This window comes from Mustela lutreola, chromosome 6 (assembly GCF_030435805.1).
Source record: "Mustela lutreola isolate mMusLut2 chromosome 6, mMusLut2.pri, whole genome shotgun sequence".
In the NCBI taxonomy this organism is placed as follows: Eukaryota; Metazoa; Chordata; class Mammalia; order Carnivora; family Mustelidae; genus Mustela; species Mustela lutreola.
The window spans coordinates 100,516,616-100,540,870 of record NC_081295.1 but is presented as its reverse complement, the minus strand read 5'-3'; the positions used below and the strand labels follow the sequence as shown (position 1 = coordinate 100,540,870).

General features: G+C 39.5%; 1 protein-coding gene and 1 long non-coding RNA gene across 3 annotated transcripts in view; one reads left to right on the top strand and one right to left on the bottom strand.

Annotated features, from left to right (window-relative positions):
* The window catches only part of LRRC1 (leucine rich repeat containing 1), a 129,877-nt gene extending 125,621 nt beyond the window's left edge, over nucleotides 1-4,256 (bottom strand). Inside the window, exon 1 of the mRNA XM_059178279.1 lies at nucleotides 3,804-4,256. Coding sequence (XP_059034262.1) covers nucleotides 3,804-3,962 — 159 coding nt within the window. The 5' untranslated portion in view covers nucleotides 3,963-4,256. The remainder of the gene's footprint in view (nucleotides 1-3,803) is intronic.
* Nucleotides 2,742-24,255, top strand: part of LOC131834112 (uncharacterized) — an 81,031-nt gene continuing 59,517 nt past the window's right edge. Inside the window, exons 1-2 of one of the 2 annotated variants that reach the window (XR_009354754.1) lie at nucleotides 2,742-3,331; nucleotides 7,173-7,231. This is a non-coding gene — a long non-coding RNA (uncharacterized LOC131834112). Of the gene's footprint in view, nucleotides 3,332-4,308; nucleotides 4,915-7,172; nucleotides 7,232-24,255 lie in introns of those variants that run through there. The other variant, XR_009354755.1, reaches the window with a different exon arrangement.

Here is a 24,255-nt window from a genome sequence, read left to right as displayed (position 1 = left end):
ACTGAACTCTAATTAAGAGCAGGTAACAGAGGCACCTGGGTGGCTCAGTGGGTTAAGCCTCTGCCTTTGGCTCAGGTCATGATCTCAGGGTCCTGGGATCGAGCCCCACAATGGGCTCTCTGCTCAGCGGGGAGCCTGCTTCCCCCCTCTCTGCCTGTCTCTGCGCCTACTTGTGATCTCTCTCTGTCAAATAAATAAATAAAATCTTTAAAAAAAAAAAAAAAAAGAGCAGGTAACAAGATGAAGCTCAGTTTTATAAGCTGCCTGGGCTCAACAGCATTCATTCAAAATATTTGCTGCCCATTAGACAAGGCTCTGTATTGGAGTCAGAGAGAGCACAGTAAAACACACATATGCCAAGGTATTCAACAATCCATGCACCTTGAAGGGAAAACTGATGGTGTCAGAAACACTGAGGAGGTACACAGTGGGGCGGAGGAGGAGGACCTTGTAGAAGACAAATCAGCTCCGCCACATCCATGACCTTTAACTTCTGGAGTGCTTTCCAGCTTGAAGCAGCCAGAGATTGTGTGTTTAACCAGCTAGACAGCCCTGGAAAAAAATCACTCCCAACTTGAATGTTCTCAGACTATATTAGAAAAGGATAGATGTCAGAGCAGTGATATGCTCAAGGGAAAAGAAAGAACCAAAGGAGGAAGATTTGTATCTGACTTGTCTAAATTCATTCAACAGATAAAAGCTGTTTACTGAGCAGGACGTACTGGGTGCCAGGCAGGCTCTGTGCTCACTCCTAAGGATGAGCAAAAACACACTAGCATCTCAAGGAGTTTAGAGACTGTCTCTGTTAACACACATGCCACAGATATCTAGCTGGGAGGAAGTGGGAAGGAGATGATGGATGGGAACATCCATCCTGACCATCACCTATCTGGGGTCAGGCTAATCTCCCAAGCCCTCCCTGCAGAAGAGCAGCACTGAGAGGCTATCACAAGGTAGTCAGTCTGTTGAGGATGGGGATGCAGATTCAGCAAAAGGTTAGGTTAGGTAAGTAACCATCAAGCGAACTGCGATGCCCCCTCCACTCCACACTCACCACATCTGTCTCCCCACAAAGCTGTGACTAACTCCTAAGAATCATACCTTCTTTAATCTCTATATTCCCACCAACGACAAATGATGAAAGGTCAATAACTGTTTGGCAGAGGCCAGGCTTAATGATGTAAGAAAAACAGGAGGGGTCAAATAACTGAGGTTTTAATGGATGTGAGAAACTGAATATGCCAGGTTCCTCCTAGGTGTCCAAAGGTGTAAAACGGGGGGGGGGGGGGGGGGGGCGTGGAGAGGGGAATGACAACTATCCAGCTGGACAGCCTTGAAAAAGTCACTTCAGGTCTGAGTTTCAATTTGCAAAACAAGGAAGTCGGATCAAGTCAGAGGTTACAAACCTTTTCATCATTCTGAAGCCTGGATAGTGTGGGTATCTTTGCTGTTGGAGTAGGGGGTGCAGTCTTCCCCCTTGTCTGTGCTTCCAAATAAATTACAGGGAAAAGAACAGATAGCCAGCATGACCACCACAAGGACCTTGTGGGTCTGTCAGCAAAAAGAGGCCCCCTGGTGATGGGGCAGGTAAAGAGAAAGGGGTTGGAGGAGAGGGCAGGGACAGCAGCAAGCAGTGCTAATGAGCACTACAGATCTTAGAGGTGAAATAACAGCCCAAGGACAGACTGTACCTTTGAATGAAACATCTGAGCTTTCAAGGTGGTTGTTCCTGTCTGGTTTATACAAATCCAGGCACCCAGACACAATAAGTCATGAAGAAACAGGTTTTCAACAACCTAGAAACCATAAAACTAATTTCAGAGCTCTAAGAGCAGTAATTACCCATAAGCAAGACCACCTTTAGTCTCTGAAAAGCATGTTTATTTGCTGTATCTATAGAGTGCTATAAGACTATTTTGAGCTTCTGAGAAGTTTCCAGTTAGGATCAGTAAGGATACCTAACACTTTCAAAACCCATAATTTCCCCTTACGAAGCTGAATTCCCCAACATTACAGGAAAACCCACAAACTTTGCAGAAGAGAGTGAAAAGCCAACCCAGTCAAAGGAAATCTTCCAATTCTACTAAAACAAACAAACAAACAAAAATACCACAAGGAACACCAAAACATTTCTAGTTAAATAGCTTTTCACTCAATCTTTTAATAACTTCATTCTGACACACTGAAAAGTATTAAATAATATAGTCTGTATCTCTGGCAATAGGAATGCCTAAAACTTATTTACAACTTAAGGCAGCAAGTGAGCTTATGACTTTCAAGTCAAATTTAAGGAAGTTAAAGGCCAGACAAAGCCATGTTTTTGGAAATGCCTGCAAAATAATAAATGCCCGAGGGAACTGGATGGCTTTTCAGCTTCTAAGCTAAATAAAGCGTGGGGGGGGGGGGGGGGGCGCTTTGCAAAGATCCTAGTGAGGATAATCTGCATGATTACAAAGAGCAAACCATCCAATTCCACATGAACCAAGGAAAAGTTAATCCAAGAATAATACTTGAAATATTAAGAAAAAGCACATTGTTCTCCTTTTTTAAAACACTCTGGCAGGGCCGAAGAAGGTATCAGGTCATTTTAACAAGCCAGATCATTTGACTAGCGAGTGTTTCTGTGACAGTGCCTCGGCCTCATGATCACTAAAGGACAAGAAAGATATCTGTGTTCCAACTCCAGGCCTCGGGTCCTCCCCCTGACTCCCAGCAGTCTAGTCTCCCTACTTCCTGCACACCTTTGGATTACTGCACGCCGACTTCCTGCACACCCTTGGATTTGCGATACCTTCCTCTTCGGAGCTTTACTCAAGTTAAATTCCCGGCGCAAGTTCGAAGGTTAAAAGTTCGCAGTCGCAGACCCTCCATTAAAGCTCAATCAGCATCTGTCCCTTAACAAGTTCGGCCTCAGCCGACTGATTGATTTACGTAAACAACTCCGAAGAGGTAACGCATCACTGCAAGGACGTAAGTCAGCAGGCTGAAGGTACCCGCTTCGGGAGAGGCGGCTGCAAGACTGGCCCGTCAGGCACAGCCTCTGCTGACATTCACAGCGGCTCCCTTCCACGCAACAGGTCCACGCAGGCAGGGGCCCAGCAGCGGGCACCTGCCCACAGCTCCCAAGGCATAGCTCTCCTCCTACCCGATCTCCTCCTACCCACCCCCAATTCTCGACCGGTCCCGGAGCCAAGACCGGCCAGCCAAACTACAGCACTTTCAAGCACTGCCCACCAGCGATAAGGCCCAGGGCACATTCCTCGGAAGATGCCGAGATAGTGCGACTCTCCTGAGGGCTGCCCACCTCCACCGGACCTGTCGGAGCCAACGGGTAAGCGCTCCCTGGCCAGTGATCCAGTGATCGGGGAATGCAGCGCAGGGAAAACTGCCCAGGGAGTGGATGCCACGCTCTGTCCTTTCACCCGGGAACAGCAGGAGCCACCTGGCTCCTCACCTGCTCGGGTATCGGGACCAGCGGTTAGTACTTTGACGTATATCTAAACTACTTACCAGACCAGAACGTTTCCCTAGTCGCACAAGCTCCAGTGACTACTGGGAAAACAGCAAGTCGCTCACTTTGTACAAAACGACAAGGAACTTTTAATGCAGACGGTGGGGCTGGGGAGAAGTAAGGGAGGAAGAAGCAGGTGAATATAGGTAGTGGTGGTTCTGTGGGACCTGCGGCCCGGATCTGGAGGTGGGAGGAGGGTAGAGTGGGGAGGAGAGGGAAAGAGGGGGAGAGGGCTGGCCAGGCTCGTCGGTGTTCTCCCGAAGACTGCGCGCAGGTGAGGCCGGACACTCACCTCTGGCAGCTCGCGGAGCTGGTTGGCGTCCAGCAGCAGCTCCTCCAGGCTGCGGGCGTAGCGGTAGATCTCCTCGGGGACATAGACCAGCGAGCAGTGGCGCCTGTCGATGGTCTCCACATGACGGTTGCACCGCCACAGGGGGATGCAGTGGAACATCGCCGCCCCCGCCGCCGGGTCCCGAGCCGAGTCGCGGAGACTCGGGCTCTGAGCCCGCTCCGTCCCGCGGCTCCGCTCCGCCCGCTGTCCACTCCGCACTCGTTGGCTCCCGTGCTCGCTAGCTCCTCGCGCCGGGGTTCGCGGTCCCAAACACTCCCAGGAACCTCGGGCGGGAGCCCCAGCCGCGTCCCAGCGCCCCCGCCCGCCAGCGGGCGCGTCTCCTCCCACCCTCCAGTCGCGCCGCCGCGGCCGCTACTGCCTCGCGGAGCTTCCTACTCGCGGCTGCCGCGCGACTGAGCATGCGCGCCAGTGGGCGCGCGCGAGGGCGTTTCCCGGCCCGGGGGATGCTCCGCTCCGGGTTTTCCTGGAGACCCAGAGCCCGAGAGGGTCTAAACCTGTGGGCTGGGTGCACGGTATATACCCCTACTCAGGCTGGGACTCGAGGAGCGCTCAGCCCTCCGAGGAAGGCTGACTCCAATGGAGCTTGAGATAAAGATGAAGCAGAGGAGAGATGGCGTGAGGGGAGCAGAACAACTTTGATTTTTAGTTACTTAACTCGCTCTCGGCTCCTCGCTCCCCTTCCCCAAAACAACTTTCTCTTCCGGGGTCAGGCAGGACCGCCCCCGAAGCGTACTTTGCGCGTCCTGGGCGCCCGAAGCTACGAGATTCGGTGTGGTTTTGAGGTACCCTGGTCACCAGCAGCCTCAGAAGTGAGCCGGCTGCCCTCAGCCCCGCACCGCGTCGGGGCCGCGACCGTGCCCTCTGGTCCGCGGGCACCGCCTGCAGGCTGTGTAACCTGGGCGCACCTCTTCAGGAATCATTGTTTATACACTGAGTCAGAGGAAGTCCCTCTCCCCATACCACCAAAAGCATAGGAGTTAGAATCTGTAAGATTCTCATTGGCGTGGGTGCACCCCCTCAGGAGTCCAAATGCAAAAACGAGGTCGCAAAGGTGAGTTCCTGAGCCGGTTCTAACCTGGCCAGATGTTGACTGGCCCCTGGCAACTATTTTGGGCTAGTGAGGTGGGAGGAGTGGGGGGAGGTGGGGAAGATTGGCTGGGGGCAGGGAGCGTCCTCCAACCAGATCCTGCGTTTCTGCACCAACACCCAGTGTCTTGCCAAGAGAGATGGTAGCCCAAGGAGGAGTAGCTGGGGAGGACTCAGGAGGCTCACTACTGGATAATAAGCGACCATTTATTCCGTCGCCCCTGATTCATTCCCACGGACTAGGACCAGAACCCAGAACACCTCTTCTCCCTATTTCCAGAAAACCAACTGGCTCCTTTACAAAGGACTGTCGACCAGATCAAAGTCAATCACATCGATGGATTGTCTTTTGGGTCCTACTCTGACTCCCCTCCTAGCTGCCCCCAGTCCTCACACTTCCCTTCAAGATCCTGTCTGTGACCTCTGCCAGACACAACAGGGCTCTCCCACCCCGAAGTTGCCACAGCTAAAAGCTGGGGTCATCCAATCCAGTTTCCTGCAGAAGACTGGAAGCTGAGCATAATCAGTCACCAAGGGAATTTTTGGTCTCGTTTATACAGGGCATACATGTCTACATAGACTTCCGGTTCCAGCTGCGTGCAGAACAGTTTCCCATGGGGTTAGCAAGGAGGAGGACACTTCATTTCAACTCTAGGAAGAGAACTCCTTTCTCCCCAATCAGTGAGGATGGATCTGAGTACCACTTTTGTTTTTGAGCCCAGAATTATCATCTTAACTTTCTAATTCTGGTCAGTCCCTAAAGTCCATTGCCAAACCCACTCCACTCTCTTTTTTGGTTGTCCTGGTGTGATTTCTACATTCTCAGGGAAGGAAGGCCACCTCAACTTTGGACCTTAGCTACTTACTCTTCCGTCATTCTCACATTCCAGAAGCCACTGTTAGTGGAAAACTGTGGTTCCTGACTAAGAGACTGAGTCTGGAATGTAAGCAAGTCATAGACTTCCCTTCGCAAGTTTTCTAACTTCTTTAGAAAACAACAAAAATAAGAAAGGTGTGGTTCCTTCATTCTAATCTTTGACTTCCAGAGATTACCACACTAGATTATTTTAGTAAACACCAAGTATGTTTTAAAGACATGGCTGGTCTCTTAAAAAATTGAAACCTCAATTAGTATTCCCCATGTGTCTCTCTGTGACACGTACACTTGGTTTATGATTATTTTTGTATCACCTTAATCCCAAGGAGATTGTGACCTCTTGGAAAACAAGTACTGTCTCACTCATAGATCTCTATAGCGACCACAGTGCTACACGCACATTAAATAATTGGCAAACTTCTGTTAACTGTGTGAAATCAGGGCCAGATTTCTTGAATTCCTTTGTTGCCAAGGATCTACTTAGAATTTGTCTTTTTTTTCCATCTTTTTTTTTTTTTTTAAACCCACTGACCATAACACAGCTAATCTGCTTTGAAATTCTCCAGCTTTGGGGCTCTCAGAAGATGCTGTTGTTAGGCCTGCCTCTTGGTGTGTTTTTGTTTTTGATTAAGAGAATTTTTTTTTTCATTTCATTTTATTTTTTCTCATCCTGATAAGTGTACTCTTTAATCCTTATCCCCTAATTCTCCCATCCCCACCCTCACCCATCTCCCCCTCTGGTAACCATCAGTTTGTCCTCTGTAGATAACAGCCTGTTCCTTCATTTTACTCTCCCCACTCGTTTGCTTTGTTTGTTAAATTCCATAGATGATTGATGATGTTTGTCTTTCTCTGGCTTATTTTACATAGCATTATACTGTCTAGCTCTATCCACTGCAAGGTTTCTTCTTTTTTTATGACTGAATAATAGTCCATGGTGTGAATATATATATACATACATATATGTATATATACATGTGCATATATGTATGTGTGCACATCCATGCATACATATGTATGTGCATATATGTACATATCTTCTGTATTCATTCATCTATCAGTGGACATTTGTGCTGCTTTCATAGTTTGGGTATTGTAAATAATGCTGCAGTAAACATAGGAGTACATGTATCCCTTTGAAGTAATGCTTTTGTATTTTGGGGGTAAATAACCCAGTAGCACAATTCCTGAATCATAGGGTAGTTATATTTTTAAGTTCTTGAGGAATCTCCCTACTGTTTTTCACAGTGGCTACACCAGTTTGTATTTCCACTAACAGTGCAAGAATCTTTTTTTTTTCTCCACATCCTTAACCAACACTTAGTATTTTTTTTTTTTTATTTTAGCCACTCTGACAGGTGTGGGGTGATACCTCCTTGTAGTTTTGATTTGCATTTTCCTGATGGTAAGTGATGAACTTCTTTTTATGTTCTGTTGGCCATCTGTATGTCTTCTTTGGAGAAATGTCTGTTCATGTCTTCTGCCCATTTTTTAATTGGATTATTTTCTGGGTGTTGAGTTGTATCAATTCTTTACATATTTTGGATACCAACCCTTTACTGGATATTTCATTTCAAATATCCCATTCCAAAAGTTGCCTCTTAGTGTTATTGATTGTTTCCTTTGCTGTCCAGAAGTTTTCTATTTTGATGAAGTCCCAATAGTTTATTTTTGCTTTTGCTTTCCTTGCCTCAGGAGACATGTTTAGAAAAATGTTTCTATAGGTGATGTCGGAGAGATTACTGCCTGTGTTCTCTTCAAGGATTTTTATGGTCACCAGTCTCACATTTAGGTCTTTAATCCATATTTATTTTTGTGAATGGTGAAAGTGGTCCAGTTTCATCCTTTCGCAATTGGGTGACCAGTTTTCCCAAGACCATTTGTTGAAGAGACTTTTTTTCCCATTGTATATTCATTCCCCCTTTATTGAAGAGTAACTGATCATGTGATTATGGATTTATTTCTGGGCTCTCTATTCTAGTCTGCTGATCTATGTATTTATTTTTATACTGTTTTAATTACTACTGCTTTGTAATATAACTTGAAATCTGGAATTGTGGTACCTCCAGCCTTGTTTTTCTTTCTCAAAATTGCTTTGGCTCTTCAAGGTCTTTTGTGGTTCCATACAAATTTTAGGATTGTTTGCTCTAGTTCTGTAAAAAATGTTGTTGGTATTTTGATAAGGATTGTATTAAATCTGTAGATTGATTTGGGTAATATAGACATTTTAACAATATTTGTTCTTCCAATCCGTGAGCATAGAATGTTCTTCCATTCTTTGTATTGTCATCAATGTTTTATACTTTTCAGAGTATAGGTTTTTTTTACCCCTTTCATTAAGTTTATTCCTAGATATTTTATTGTTTTGGGAGCAATTATAAGTGGTATTGTTTTCTTAACTTCACTTTTTTATTTTTTTTTCAAGTAGGCTCTATGCCCAGCATGGAGCCCAACATAAGGCTTAAACTCACAACCCTGAGATCAAGACCTGAGCTGAGATCAAGAGTTAGATGTGGGGACTCGGTGGCTCGTTCAGTTAAGCATCGGCCTTTGGTTCAGGTCCTGATTCCGAAGTACAGGGATTGAGCTCTGCATCAAGCCCCACATCAAGCCACACACTGGGCTCTGTGCTTAGTGGGGAATCTGCTCCTCCCCCACTCATGTTCTCTCTTACTCACTCTCTGAAATAAATAAAATCTTTAAAAAAAAAAAAAAGAAGATGAAGAGTCAGATGCATAACTGACTGAGCCATCCATGCACCCCTTTTATTTTACTTTCTGCTGCTTCATTATTATTGTGTAGGAATGCGGCAGATTTCTGTATGTTGATTTTATATCTTACGACTTTACTGAATTCATTTATCATTTCTAATAGGTTTTGGTGGAATCTTTAGGGTTTGCTACATATAGTACTGCCTAGAATTTGAAACATCGATCTTGTAAGAGAGGAAAAAAATGAAAATAAGGGAACCAATTCTTTATGCTGAAGAGTTTTAGGCTTTCCTTATTGATATAATCTCTAGCATGTTCCCCATATACAAATGTCTTGATTGTGTTGATGGTTGCATGTGTGTATACATTTAGCTCATCAAACTATACTTTTTTTTTAAAGATTTTATTTATTTATTTGACAGAGATCACAATTAAGCAGAGAGGCAGGCAGAGAGGAAGGGAAGCAAGCTCTCTGCTCAGCAGAGAGCCTGATGTGGGGCTTGATCCCAGAACCCTGGGACCATGACTTGAGCCAAAGGCAGAGGCTTTAACCCACTGAGCCACCCAGGCGTCCCCAAACTATATTTTTTAAATGGGAACTTTTTATTATATAAAATTATTCATTAATAAAAGTAGTTTTAAAAGTTAATAAATAATATACAGGTAAATGTATTTAAGAAGCAGTCTTAAATTACTTCTAGGACCTAGGAATCATATTGTGTCATTTATTTAATGCCCATGGTTGTGCCAGTCACTGGCTTAATTTTCTGGGGAAATAAGGAATAAGACAGAGTTTTCAGCCTTACTAAAAGAAAGGCAGTTATCCAGGGAATTATAATAATCATAGTATAATTTTTTTCTTAATCTGGGGAGTCTAATCTTTGTCCTGTAAAAGGTCTCATGGGTGGCCCTCTGAGTTGTTTATATGCAAGTCAAATAGGCAAATTAAATCTTATTGTATGCAATGCTGGACACTAGGAAGAAATTTGCAATAGAATCCCACAGCCCTCTGGGAGAGGAAGCACTCAGACCCTAACCTCTGTTTCTTCAAATTTGAATTTAAGGACATTTTCTAGAGATTATATATCCCTGCTAGAAAGGAAGGACACCCAAACCATTCAAAAAACATGAGTACCTACACAGTCTCATGGGTAAATCAATGTAGAATTCAACAATCTATATAATCAGAAGTAAAGTTGCCAGTCTAAGATTTCTCTGATTTTCTTCTTGCTACTAAATTAAAATTCCACCCCCCCACCAATTCCTGACTTTTTACTTTGAATGTTTAGCCCTTTAACATTTAATATAATTACCAGCTGACACTTGAACAATGCAAGGGTTAGGGGCACCGACCCCTTCATGGTAAAAAATTTATGCATAACTTCTGATGCCCCAAAACTTAACTACTAATAGCCTCCTATTGACCAGAAGCCTTAATGATAAACATTCAATTAACACAGATTTTGTATATTTATTTTATGCTGAATTCTTACAATAAAGTAAGCTAGAGTAAAGAACATATTATTAAGGAAATCATAAGGAATAGGAAATACATTTATAGTATAGTGCTATAAAAAATCTACATATAAGGGGACTCACATAGTTCAAACCCAAGTTGTTCAAGGGTCAACTGTATTGCTGTGGTTGGATTTAAGTCTGCTATGTTTTATTTGCTTTCTGTCTGTACCATCTGATTATTCATCCTCTGTTCTTCCTTTTCCACCATGTTTTGAATAAATAAACAATACCATTTCATCTATAGGCTTTCTAGTTGTAGTGGCTGTTCTAGGAATTACAACAGACATCCTTAAATTTTCAGTTTACATGTATATACCAAAAGATGTAAAACATAAGACTCTTGTAATTACCCAGGTCCATTTGCCACCTCTCTGCTTTTTTATGTTTTAGCTCTTATGTATATTACATTTACCTATGTTATAAGCTCCACGACAGAATTTTATGATTTTTTAAATAACTATGTGTATTTTAAAGAAATAAGAAAAAAATAGTCTCTTACATTCACTCATATGTTTACTATTTACATTGTTCTTTATTCCTACTTGATCTCATTCCTCTCACCTTTCAGTGAAAGTTGTTGGCAGAAGATTCTTTTGGTTTTATTATGAAATGTCTTTATTTTGTCCTAATTCCTTAACATGTACGGTGCATATAAAATTCTGGGTTGATCGTTTTTTTTCTCTCAGCATTCTAAAAATGAACCATTTTCTTCTGATTTTCATTGTTTCTTATGAGAAGTCAGCAATATTCAAATTGATGCTAAGCTGCTTGTAGTGTGTCATTGTTTCTGTTTGTTTTCAAGATTTTATTTGACTATTATATGCCCGTATTTATGCTGATGGGAGTTTACTAAACTTCTTGACTCTATGAACTTAAACTTTCACCAAACTTAGGATATTTTTGGCCATTGAGTCCTTAAATTTTTTGCCCAATTTTTTACTTTTCTTTTTGATATTACAATTACAATTTCACAAATGTTGAACATTTTAGTGGGTTCAGCCTCTGCCTTCAGCTCAGGTCATGATCCCAGGGTCCTGGGATCGAGTCCTGCATTGGGCTCTCTGCTCAGCAGGGAAACTGCTTCCTCCTCTGCCTTCTTCTCTGCCTACTTGTGATCTCTGTCTGTCAAATAAATAAATAAAATCTTTTAAAAAAAAGAGTTTATGTTCCTTTATATACTGCATATTGCTAATTCCTACTTTAAACTCCTTGTATATTAATATGAACACCTGGGTCATCTGTGTTAATCTCCATTGAATGCCTTTTCTTTTAAGTATGGGTCACATTTTCCTGTCTCTTAAATATGCCTAGTAATTTCCATTTGTATCCCACACATTATGAATGATAGGATCTCTGGATTCTGTTAAATTACTTCAAAGAGTATTGATTTTTTTGTTTTAGGACACAACTTCAAACTCTTATGTCTTAGTCTCTTCAGGCTGCTATAACAAAAATACCATATACTGGGTAACTTATAAACACAAATTTATTTCTTAGACTTCTGGAGGCTGGACATCGATGATCAGTGCAGCACTAGATTTATTGTCACATGAGGACCTCCTTCCTGGTTTCTAGATGTTTTTGTTTTCACTCTGTCTCTACACATTACAAAGGGATGAAGGAGCTCTCTGGGCTCTCTTTGTAAGGACATTAATCCCTTGAGGTGGGACACATATTTGGCCAATACTGTCGTATTTTCTCTATGATGGATAGCAGCTGAAATTTTGTATTCAGTTACTTCATTCTTAATGGTGCTGCTTCAAACAGAGCTGCACATGTATAGGGGTCATGGGTGGAGTTTCTATGCAGAATGTGAAGCTTCTCCTCTCCCTCAGTTCCTTCCAAGGTTTCCTTCTCTCACTTCCCAACTGCCATGGTCACTCATGGTTACAGTACCTCAAGGCAATCAGATTGCTATGAACATTGCCTGTTTTAATTTATTCTTTAAATTTTAGTCCTTTTATGTAGTATAATGTCTATGCTCACCAAAGCCATAAAAACAGAAAATTCACGCATAGTATTTGCTTCTTCCAAGTGTACAGTCCCCTTCAGTTCCTGCTTGCTTTTTGTCACTCTCTAGTACCTTCAAATAGTTTTTAAAAAAAAAATTGGGGGGGCACCTGGGTGGCTCAGTTGGTTGAGCAGCTGCCTTCGGCTCAGGTCATGATCCCAGCCTCCTGGGATCGAGTCCCACATCGGGCTCCTTGCTCAGCAGGGAGCCTGCTTCTCCCTCTGCCTCTGCCTGCCACTCTATCTGCCTGTGCTCACTCTCTCTGTCAAATAAATAAATAAAAATCTTTAAAAAAAAATGTTTTTTGTCTAGCATTAGTATTGTTATCTATGGGAAAGTTAGTCTGATAGTAACCACTCAGTCATTACTGAAAGAAAAACACTAGTCCTTGATTTTTATTAATTATAATCATTTATTTATTCAGCTTCACAGATTGTAATAGTATGTAGAAAATCCAAAATTTCATATTATATAGATTTTAATCTACTCCTCCATTCAGTGAAGTTACAAATGAGCAGCTTGAGTTTCGTTTGCTTTTCTATTTTTCTCAGTCTCCTAATAAATGTGCTAATGATGAGTCTACTATTGAACAACATTTTGCCTTGGTGGAAATGGGCCAAACACTAATCTGTCACATGGGGTGGTATAAAGAACTCATGATTTTGCATCAAATTCTTGCATCTGCCACTACTAGGGATTAGATCATAAGTGAATCGTATTAACTCCAATATCCATTTCCTTATTTCTACAAAAGACATGAAAACTGCCACCCTCAAAAAGCTGTTGAAGGGACTGAATTAATGTAGTGGAAAGAGCTTTCTGTGCTGCAGAAAACTGCACATTAGGCATTAGGCATTGCCAATACCCTTTTCTCAGTTACCCACAGAAAGCCTAAGATGTGCGTACCCTATTTGGGAAAATAGTATGGTGGATTAGTAGAAATGAGACTGTAAAAGTATTTCAGCATGAATGAGAGTACACCAAGGGAGTCCAGTCAAAACAACACCTGCCCCTGAACCCATCTCCCCCACCACCCCACCTCTGCTTCATAGCCTCTTTCTCCAATAAAACTGAATACTTGAAGGATGAAGCCTAGAGGAGGCTTACCATCAGTCTTTCCTCAGGTTGTGGCAATGCTCTACATTTGTATAATGTTTTATAGTTAAAATGAACTAGCAACATCCATTATCTTAATTGATCAAAATACATCCTTTAGTCATTTAAATAAACACAGATGCCTCAGTTCTTTTCCACATTGATTTACAAAGGCTTTTAGGAGATCATTCAGATCAGTCTTGTTCTAGATCACCTTTATTTTATAGTTACAGTTCTTAAAATATGAATTAAATCAATACAGACACTAAGTTTTCATCTTAGGCCAATAACTCTTTTATGAAAGTAAGAAAAAAAGATATAAACAAACGGAAGTGTGCCCTTTCTACTGAGCAGTGCCATTCAGACAATTCAAATACCACTACTAATAAATGTTGATCATTTAACTAAAATAAACCTAAAGGATGCCATGTCTCTCCAGTTAAAATTTCACCCATAAAATTTGGATTGTAAGAGGAGCAAAGGATATCTCATTGTGGTTTTGATTTGTATTTCCCTGGTGGTTAGTGATGTTGAACACCTTCTCATGTACTTGATGACCATTTTGATGTATTCTATAGTAAAATGTCTGTTCAGTTCCTCTGCCCATTCTTTTAATCATATTGTTTGCTTTTTTATTATTGAGTTATACAAGTTCTTTATATATTTCGGATATTGATCCTCTATTGAATATATCATTTATGAGTAGCTTCTCCCATTCAGTAGGTTGCCTTTCATTTTGTTGATGGTTTTCTTTTTTTTTTTTAAAGATTTTATTTATTTGACAGACAGAGATCACAAGTAGGCAGAGCAGCAGGCAGAGAGAGGAGGAAGCAGGCTCCCTGCTGAGCAGAGAGCCTGACTCCGGGCTCCATCCCAGGACTCTGGGATCATGACCTGAGCCGAAGGCAGAGGCTTTAACCCACTGAGCCACCTTGTTGATGGTTTTCTTTGCTGTGCAAAAGCTTTTTATTTTGGTGTAGTCCTGGTAGTTTATTTCTTCTTTTGTTTCCCTTGCCTCAGGAGACATATCTAGAAAAATATTGCTAAGGTCAATGTCAAGGAAATTACCACTTCTGTCTTTTTCTAGGAGTTTTATGGTTTCATGTCTCACATTTAGATCTTTAATCCATTTTGAGTTTATTTTTGTGTATGATATATAATAGTGATCCAGTTTCATTCTTTTGCATATTGTTTCCAGTTTTTCCAGCACCATTTCTTGAAGAGACTGCCCTTTCCCCATTGTATATTCTAGACTCCTTTGTTGTAATTTAATTGAGCATATATGCATGAGTTTTTTTTCTGGGCCCTCTATTCTGTTCTAATAATCTATGTGCCTGTTCTTAGCCAATATTGTATTATTTTGATTACTAGAGTTGTATAATACAGTTTGAAGCAGGAACTTTGATTCCTCTAGCATTGTTCTTTCTCAAGATTGCTTTGGCCATTTGGGGTCTTTCGTGGTTCCATACATATTTTAGGATAGTTTGTTCTATTTCTGTGAAAAATGTCATTGGAATTTTGATAGGAATTGCATTGAATCTGTAGATTCTTTTGTTAGTTTAGATATTTTAATAATATTAATTCTTTTAATCCATAAGAAGAGAATATATTTCCATTTATTTGTGTCTTCTTAAATTTCATCAGTGTCTTATAGTTTTCAGTGTATGGACCTTTTATCACTTAGTTAAATTTATTTTTTTTCTTTTTGTTGCAATTGTAAGTGCGATTGTTAATTTCTCTTCCTGATAGTTGGTTATTAATGTATAGAAAGACAACTAATTTAGTCTTTTGATTTCATATCCTGTAACTTTACTGAATTTGTTAGTAATTCTAACATTTTTTTAATGAAATCATTAGTATTTTCTATATGTAGAATTATGTCATCTGCAAACAGAGAGAGTTTTGTGTCTTTTCTGATTTGGATGCCTTTTATGTATTTTTATTATTATTATTTGTATAGTAGTTCTGGCTAGATCTTTTGATGCTATATAGATTAAAAAAGGCAAGAGTGGCCATTCTGGTCTTGTTTCTGATCATAAAGGAAAAGCTTTCAGTTTTTCACAATTGAGCATCTGTGGGCTTATCATATATGGACTTTATTATGTTGAAGTATGTGTCCCCATACCCAGTTTGTTAAGCACTTTTATCATGAATGGATATTGAATTTTGTCAAATGCTTTTTCTGCATCTGTTGAGATGATTATATGGCTTTTTACCCTTCGTTTTGTTAATGTGGTATATCACACTGATTTTGAGTATTGAACCATCCCTGCATCCCTAGAATAAACCCTCTTGATCATGGTGTATTATTGAATTTGGCTAATATTTTGTTGAGGATTTTTGCCTCTCTTTTTATAAGGGATATTGACCTATAATTTCCTTTTCTTATATTGTCAGGGTAACGTTGGCCTCATAAATTAAATTTGGAATTGTTCCCTTTTATGTTTTTTGGAAGAGATTGAGAAGTATTGGTATTAATTTTTCATTAGTTATTTGGTAGAATCCACCACTGAAGCAGTCTAGTCCTGACTTTTTTGTTATTGGAAGGTTTTTTTATTACTGATGCAATCTCCTTACTAGTCTTTGGTCTGTCCAGATTTTCTATTTCCTCATGATTCAGTCTTGGGTAGGTTGTATGTTTCTGGGAATGTATCCATTTCTTCTAAGTTGCCCAATTTGTTGACATGTAATTGTTCATAATTGTCTCTTGTGATCCTTCTGATTTTTATGATATTAGCTGTAATGTCTCCTCTTTCATTAATAATTTTGCTTATTTAATTCTTCTCTCTTTTTTTCCTAGTAAGTCTAGCTATAGATTTGTTTTATCTTTTCAAAAAGCCAGCTCAGGGGTACCTGGGTGGCTCATTCGTTAAGCATCTGCCTTCAGCTCAGGTCATAATCCCAGAGTTGTGAGGCTCCACACTCAGTAGAGAGTTCGCTTCTCTCCTTCTCCTTCTCCCTCTCCTCCTCTTCATGTTCTCATACACATTAATTAGTTAATTAATTAATTTTAAAAAGCCAGCTCTTAGTTTCATTCATCTTTTCTATTGTGTTTTAATCTCTATTTCATTTATTTCCATTCTGATCTTTATTATTTCCCTCCATCTACTAACTTGAGGGTTTTTTTGTTCTTCTTTTTCTAGTTCCTTGAGATATAAATTTAGATTATTTGAAATATTTTATTTTTCATACTGTAGGTATTTATTATTATAAACTTCCTTTGTAGAAGTGCTTCTGCTGGATCCTATATTTTTGTGTAGTATACTTCCATTTTTATTGTCTTGAGTAATTTTTTATTTTCTTTTGATTTTTCTTCCATTCATTATATGTTGAATAGCATGTTGTTTAATCTCTACATGTTTGTGAATTTTTTTCTTTTTTAATTGATTTCTAGTTTCATACCATTGTGTTCAGAAAGGATGCTACTATGATTTCAATCTTCTTAAATGTATTAGTACTTGTTTTATGGTTGAATATATGATCAAAACTGGAGAATATTCCTTATCCACTTGAAAAGAATGTGTATTCTGCAACTGTTGGATGAAATGTTCTATAAATGACTGTTAAGTCGATCTGATCTAACATCTTTGAGTTTGGTTGTCTCTCTGGATGATCTATCCATTGTTAAATGCATTGAAGTCCTCTAACTATTATTATAGTGCTATCTATTTCTTTCTTCAGATCTTTATCTAGATCTCTGTTCACATTTGCTTTACATATTTAGGTGTCCTTATGCTGGGTTGATAAACACAACTGTTATATCATCATGTTAAATTGACCCATTTACCATGATATAATAACTATCTCTTATTTCTTTGGCTTAAAGTCTGTTTTGTCTGATATAAGTACAGTTATCTCTGCTTTTCTTGGTTTCCATTTGCATGAAATATCTTTTTCCATCCTTCATTTTCAGTTCACATGTGTCTTTGAAGTTGAATTTCTTCAACTTCACACATTTCTTCAACAGCACATGGTTGGGTCTTGGTTTTTTTTTTTTTTTTCATACAGCTCCTTTATGTCTTCTGATTAGAGAATTTAGTCCATTTACATTTAAAGTAATTATTGATAGATATGAATTTACTATTGCTATTTTGTTAATTATTTTTGTTAATTATTTTCTAGCTGTTTAGTAATTCCTTTACTCCTTTCCTCTTGTTCTCTTTCTTTGTGAATTGATTATTTTCTGTAGTGATATGCTTAGATTCCTTTATCTTCTGTGTAACTGCTGTAAGTGTTTGCTTTGTGGTTATCACGAGGCTTATATAAAGCACCTTATATTCATAATAGTCTATTTTTAGGTGATAACAACTTAAAACACAATCTAAACTTTCAATTTTTTACTCTCCACTGCCCACATTTTTTTGTATTTGGTGTCAAAATACAGGTCTTTTTTTATCTTGTGTATCCCTTAACAAATTACTATAGTTATTTTTAATACTTCTGTCTTTTAACCTTCACATTAGATTTATAAGTGATTAACAACTGTCATTACGATATTAGAGTATTTTAAACTTAACTATATGTTTATTTTTACAAGTGAGGATTATACTTTCACATGTTTTCCTCTTACTGACTAGTACTCTTTCATTTCAGCTTAAAGAAGTCCCTTTAACATTTCTGGTAAGACTGATCTAATGGCGACGTACTCACTCAGCTTTTGTTTGTCTGGAGTACTCTATTTCTCCTTCATTTTTGAAAGACAACTTTGCTAGCTAGAGTACACCTGATCGGCAGTTTTCTTCTTTCCTTTTCTTTCAGCTTTTTCAAAAAAAATAAATCGTGCCACTTTCTTTAGGCCTGTAAAGTTTCCACTGAAAATTCTGATGATAGCCTTCTTATAAGGATTCCTTTATACAGAACAGGTTGTTTCCCCCTTGCTGCTTTTAAGACTCTTTTCTTGTCTTTAACTTTTGACAGTTGAATTGTAATGTGTCTTGATGTGGGTGTTTTTGGATTTGTCTTGTTTGAAATATTCTGGGTTTCCCGGACTGGATGTCTTTTTCTTTTGCAGGTTAGGGAAGTTTTCAGCCATTATTTCTTTTCTTTTTTTTTTTTTTTTCTCCTTTTCTTTTTTTTTTTTTTTTAAGACTTTATTTATTTATTTGTCAGAGAGTGAGAGAGCACAAGCAGCAGGAGTGTCAGGCAGAAGAAGTAGGCTTCCCACTAAGCAGGGAGCATGATCCACGACTCAAACCCAGGACCTTGGGATCATGACCTGAGCCAAAGGCAGATGATTAACCACTGAACCACCCAGGCATCCCTCAGCCATTATTTCTTGAAATAAGTTGTCTGCCTGCCTCTTTCTCTCTTCTTTTTCTGGGAGTGGAAAAGTGGAAAAGTGGTCCACTGGATGTTTTTCCTTAACTTACTTAAGCTGTTTTCATTCTTTTTTCCTTTTGCTCTTCTGATGGGATAAATTCCACTGCACTGTCTTCAATGGCTCTGATCCTTTTCTCTGCTTCATCTCATCTGTTGCTGAACCCCTCTATTGGATTCGCATACACATATACTATAACTATAGTTCATTTGACAGACTTACTTCAGATTTCTAAATCTCTTAGGTGATGTAAAAAATAAGAAATGTACAAGTAAAAACTTAAACTAATTATCTTCCAAATCATAAAATATAATTATTAATAAAAGCTACTGAATTAAGAATTCAATTAATCTCAGCCCTAGCTCTTCAACCAAATAACACTGGCCATCAAAAGATTAATCTCTTTCATTCCTGTTTTTCACCCTAAGTGGAGCAGATGGAGTAACAAAGTATATAAGGTCTCTGACAACTCTAACAGGACTAGGATTATACTTCTTCTTCAAAATGTTCTCCTTGTTTATCTTTTAGTGAATGTAAATGGTACAAAGTCCATCATAAGTAAGTGATACTATCACGTTTTCATTTTTATAAACATTTCCCTTTCATTATTCACAGCCAGTGCACCTGTTTTTCTGTTATCACTTTTTCTCTCCCCTTTCCCAATGTAACTATCATCATCAAATCTTTTTGTCTCAGAATATGTACCTGCTCGTGGCTCCTTATATTTCTTTCTTTAACTATTCATCTGGCTCATTTCTGTTTACTTTCCTGAGAAAGAACATTTCAAAAGCAGAAATTATTTACTTTAATAGACTTATTGGCAGGCATAGACAACCCAAATAATTAAATACTATTTCTAATAAAATAGACTCTCAATAATTTATAGAAATGGAAGAGTGCAAATTGTCAAACTGTTATTATTGAATCTACTTTTTAATATCCAAGCAGATTATATATATGTAAAGGATGTGTTTTAATATTTGTACAATAAGGTTTTAATATTTGTAATACTTATTTAATATTTTTATATATTTTACTAGTTATTATTCATATTTTTGTATTTATATAATCCTTTTCCGAAGACTGAGAAGACACAAATATCAAATTTGACCCATGTCAATTCCTCTTGGGAGGTTAACACAATTAGGCAATGCTATGACTAAGATCAGCCACCAGGAGAAAGGGAGAAAAGGAGCCAAGATCATCCCAAGGCAGGATACTTCACTCAAGGGAGATAGCTGGAGCTATGACTTAATTGGGAATAAAAAAACAGGTTACCCTCCAAATATGGGACTGGGAGTAATGTTTGTATTTCACCATGACTACCTACCTGATCTTTGCTGCTCTCTGAGGAAGGAAGCTAGAAAGTGTGTGTGTGTGTGTGTGTGTGTGCACACGCACACGCACATTTGTGCATGTGTCTATAAACCAAAGAAGGGGGAGTGGGTGGAAAATGTACCAAGGATACAGCCAAAGGGGAAATGGTTTTTAAGAAACAAACCAACTGGGTGCCTGGGTGATTCAGTTGGTTAAGCAACGGCCTTCGGTACAGGTCATGATCCCGGCATCCCAGGATCAAGTCCCGCATCAGACTCCCAGCTCCACAGAGAGTCTGCTTCTCCCTCTAACCTTCTCCCCTCTCATGCTGTCTCTCACTGTCTCTCTCTCAAATAAATAATTTTTTTAAAAAATGAAAGAAACCAACTTAAAGGAAAAGTCTAATTATGCATAGAGTAGGAAATGAAAGGTACTGATAGCATGATAACTTGTAGAACTATGAAAAGAAATCATTATTGTTACTATTTTTATGTTGTAAAGTATGTTGAAGTTATTACTGGTATAGCCAGTTACCTACTTAGCAAAGTATATGTTTCCAAAATGTGTAAATTCCTTATGTAAACACAGGACTTTCTGTAAAAACTTTTCCAGAAAATCAGTGAAACAGTTGGGCACATCATAATCCCTAAGCTAGCTCTCTACAATATTTAAACCAGGTAGGTAGACAGACTCTCATATGGCCCCAATTATATCCACATCTTGATATTCATGCTTTATATTATTCCTTCCTATAAAAAGACTCTGAACGGCTTCCATCTTGGGTGCTCTCTATCATTCTCTTGGATTGCTTCCTCTGGAGAAATCCAGCTGCCATGGCCTGAGAGCCCTGTAGAAAGGTCCACGTGAATAAGCTTGGCAACAAATCTCCTGAAGCATGTAAATAGCCACATGAGTGAAGTTGGAAGCAAATACTCTCCCAGTTGAGCTTTGAGATGACTGCAGGTCTAACTGACGTCTTGGCTGTCAGTTATCTTGACTACACCTCCTGAGAGACTGAACCAGAACCACCTGCTAAACTGTTCTCAGATCACTGATGTACAGAAACTTTTAAGAGAATAAATACTTATTGTGTTAAGCTGCTAAGTTTGGGGTAATTTGTTGCAAAGTAATAGAAAACTAATGCAAACCAAAACAGGTAACACATAACATAGCTGAAATGCTGTATGAGGTGCAACAGAAGTAGTCAGAATCAAGGTAGGCCCAGTGTTATAGAGGACCCACATCAAGAGTGCTCACGAAGCACCTGTGTTGCCATAGGCACAATGCCAGGCACCTTACAGACACATCTTAGGTTATCCTCATTACACTGTAATACTGGAATCATTATCCCCACATCACATGTAAGTAACCTAACATTCTGAGGGATTAAATACTTTGCCTAACTTTATACTGCTAATAAGTAGCAGATGCTGGGTTTCTAACTTTCTCTCCCCCATTCCCCATATATACATATGGATATAGAATAACTCCAAAGCTCCTGCTTCTATTACAACCTTAATTGCAATGAATAAAGCAAGCAGATACCTCATAACATTGATAATGAGTGCAAATGCACCCAGCTGAGCCTTTCAGACATAGACCTAACATTTTATGTGATCACAGCTGAGGTAGTATGTGTTCCCACAGCTGTGGGAACATGAAGAGAACAACTGCTGGTAGCATGGTTGAGGATGTAGTGTGGGAAGAGGATGGAGGGAAAATCCCACAGAGGGGATTACATTAGAAATGAACAGCACGGCTTCTCTGTTGCCCCTGGCAGGGCCTGGGCTCTGGAATCAGACTGACATGGGTTCAGACCAGTTTTTGGCTCTGTGACCCAGACAGGTTACTTCTTGCCACCATAGTTTCTTTATCTATATTGATTAAATGAGGCAATGCATATAAATTGCTTGGCAGAGGGCCAGATATATAGCAGACATAGATGTTCACAATTAAGAATGCTATTGTTTTCTCTTCAAAACTGACTTTATTTTCATGAGTGTGTTATTACTAGTATTACCTTTTATGTTTACCAGTCTGAGGGATTTTTTTTAAGGGGGAAAAATAGCTCCCTATGCTAATTGGGCTAGAGTTGAAGGGAGAAAACAAAGAGACACTATGAGAAAAGGAAAAGGTGGGTGAAAACAAACTGTATGTGATTGGGAGGTGATGACTGCATGAGGCCAGTGACTGTCCCTCGGAACAGAGGCAAGGACTCTCTCTGTGGGGAGTAAAAACTGTGCATTTTTCATTTTGTCAAAACACCATTGGGTCTACAGTCCTTCAGAGAGTGTACAATGAACTCATTCATTCTTGCATTCAGCAGATACTATGGAAACCTCTTGTGCACCATCAGGCTTCCTTGAGGGTAGCAGGGCTTATATACTAATGAGACAAGACAGGCAATGAACACATCACATACAAAATAAAACTGTATGCAGAAAGGATGAATACATTTGGAATATGATAACAGCTAGGGAGACATTAAAGCAGGAAAATGGGCTGGAAACACAAAGGAGGGTATTGTGTTGTTTTAGCCAGGGTGATCAGGAAAGTCCTAGATGAAGCAAGAGATGCTGCAGCTGACAGCAACACGCCCCCTCAGAGCCCTGCGGCCAGAGCCTGCGACACACTCACGCAAACGCCAAATCAAGGGACAGGTAGGAATGGGAAGACTAGGTGCTGGTTAATCTCCAAGCGATCATAATGGTAATTAACTTCTAAAGTGTAAAGACTATGATTTCTTCTACAATAGTTTTTAAAAACATATTTAATAACCATTTATAAAAAGGGAAAAGTATGCTTTATTCATTGACCCAGAATTCCAAACATGCTGTTCTTTACCTCCATTGATCTGCCAGCCCTCTGTGTTGTTTGCAAGGCTGTTCAGGACTGCTGTGGTGAGGCCAGTGAGGAGCTGAGGGGCCATTGTGTTATTCTGATAGGAAATGCCTTCCCAAATTTCATTTCTTGGGCTCCTGGCTGGCCTCACCATAGATACCAGCCCTGATTATATGTTTGATTGGTCTGTTAGTGGGTTGTGTTTTGCTTTTGCACTGTATTGACTTAAAAAAAATTGATATGGATGTCTTATTTAAAATGTCACTCAATATAAAAAATGAAAGGGAGAAAGTATTAAAGCATCCCAGGTCCTTCTGCCCAGAAATAACTAACATTAGTCATTAGCATACATTGTTATAATCTCTCTATGCATATATAGAGAAAGAAAGCTGGTAGATATATAAACAATATAGTTAGTCAAAGAAATAAACAGGTATAAACATAAATTATTTTATAAAGAGAGAATAACACTATACATGATATTGTTGGGAAAAATATTAAATCTGATTTTTTTCTTAATTAAATTTAAATTACAGGAATGACTAAAACTTAGGTGAGTGTTTCTTTACCCTTTTCCCCAAAGGCTCCTTCAAATATTAAAGAAAAATAGTTACTGAAATAATTCAAGTGTGGAGAGTGTTAGCAAGAATGCCAGGGCTGAGGAGAAGAGCTAGATTTTTCCAAATCAGTATTGACTTGCTCCAACTAGAAAAGATGAGATGATTCGCACACTCACTTTCCTCCAGACTTCTGATTTTTTTTGTTTTCTTTTATATTCTATTCTGAAACCATAATTTACCCAGTTTGTCTAGAGATAAATTCTGTAATTGATTCACATTAGCTTCCCTGTTCCTATCCTTGCCTGCTACAGAATAATCAGCTTTTCAACACCTCAGTTTTAAATATGAACGGACAATCAAAAATCACAGGGCATTTCATTCATTCCTCCTGTATTAAATAGTGGAACCAAGATAACTTAAAAAAATTTAAAGGGGTGCCTGGGTGGCTCCGTGGGTTAAGCCTCTGCCTTCGGCCCAGGTCATGATCTCCGGGTTCTGGGATCGAACCCTGCATCGGGCTCTCTGCTTGGCAGGGAGCCTGCTTCCTCCTCTCTCTCTGCCTGCCTCTCTGCCTACTTGTGATCTTTCTCTGTCAAATAAATAAAATCTTAAAAAAAAAAAAATTTAGGGACGCCTGGGTGGCTCAGTTGGTTGGACGACTGCCTTCGGCTCAGGTCATGATCCTGGAGTCCTGGGATCGAGTCCCGCATCAGGCTTCCAGCTCCATGGGGAGTCTGCTTCTCTCTCTGACCTTCTCCTCGCTCATGCTCTCTCTCACTGTCTCTCTCTCAAATAAATAAATAAAATATTTAAAAAAAAAATTTAAAGACTCTTAGACGGAGTAAGAAAGGATAATTAGAGTTCTACTTCTGATTTCTGATGTGATGGTGTAAAAGGCTTCACAGACCTACTGCTCAGCAAACTTGTGTTCAAAAACAAAAACAAAATTACGTTCAAAAACAACAATTTAAAATATCTGGAGATTATCCTAAGGGCAAAGAGCAGAGGAAGACATATTTATTCAAGAAAATCTGCTAACACTTCACAAGAACAGGAGTC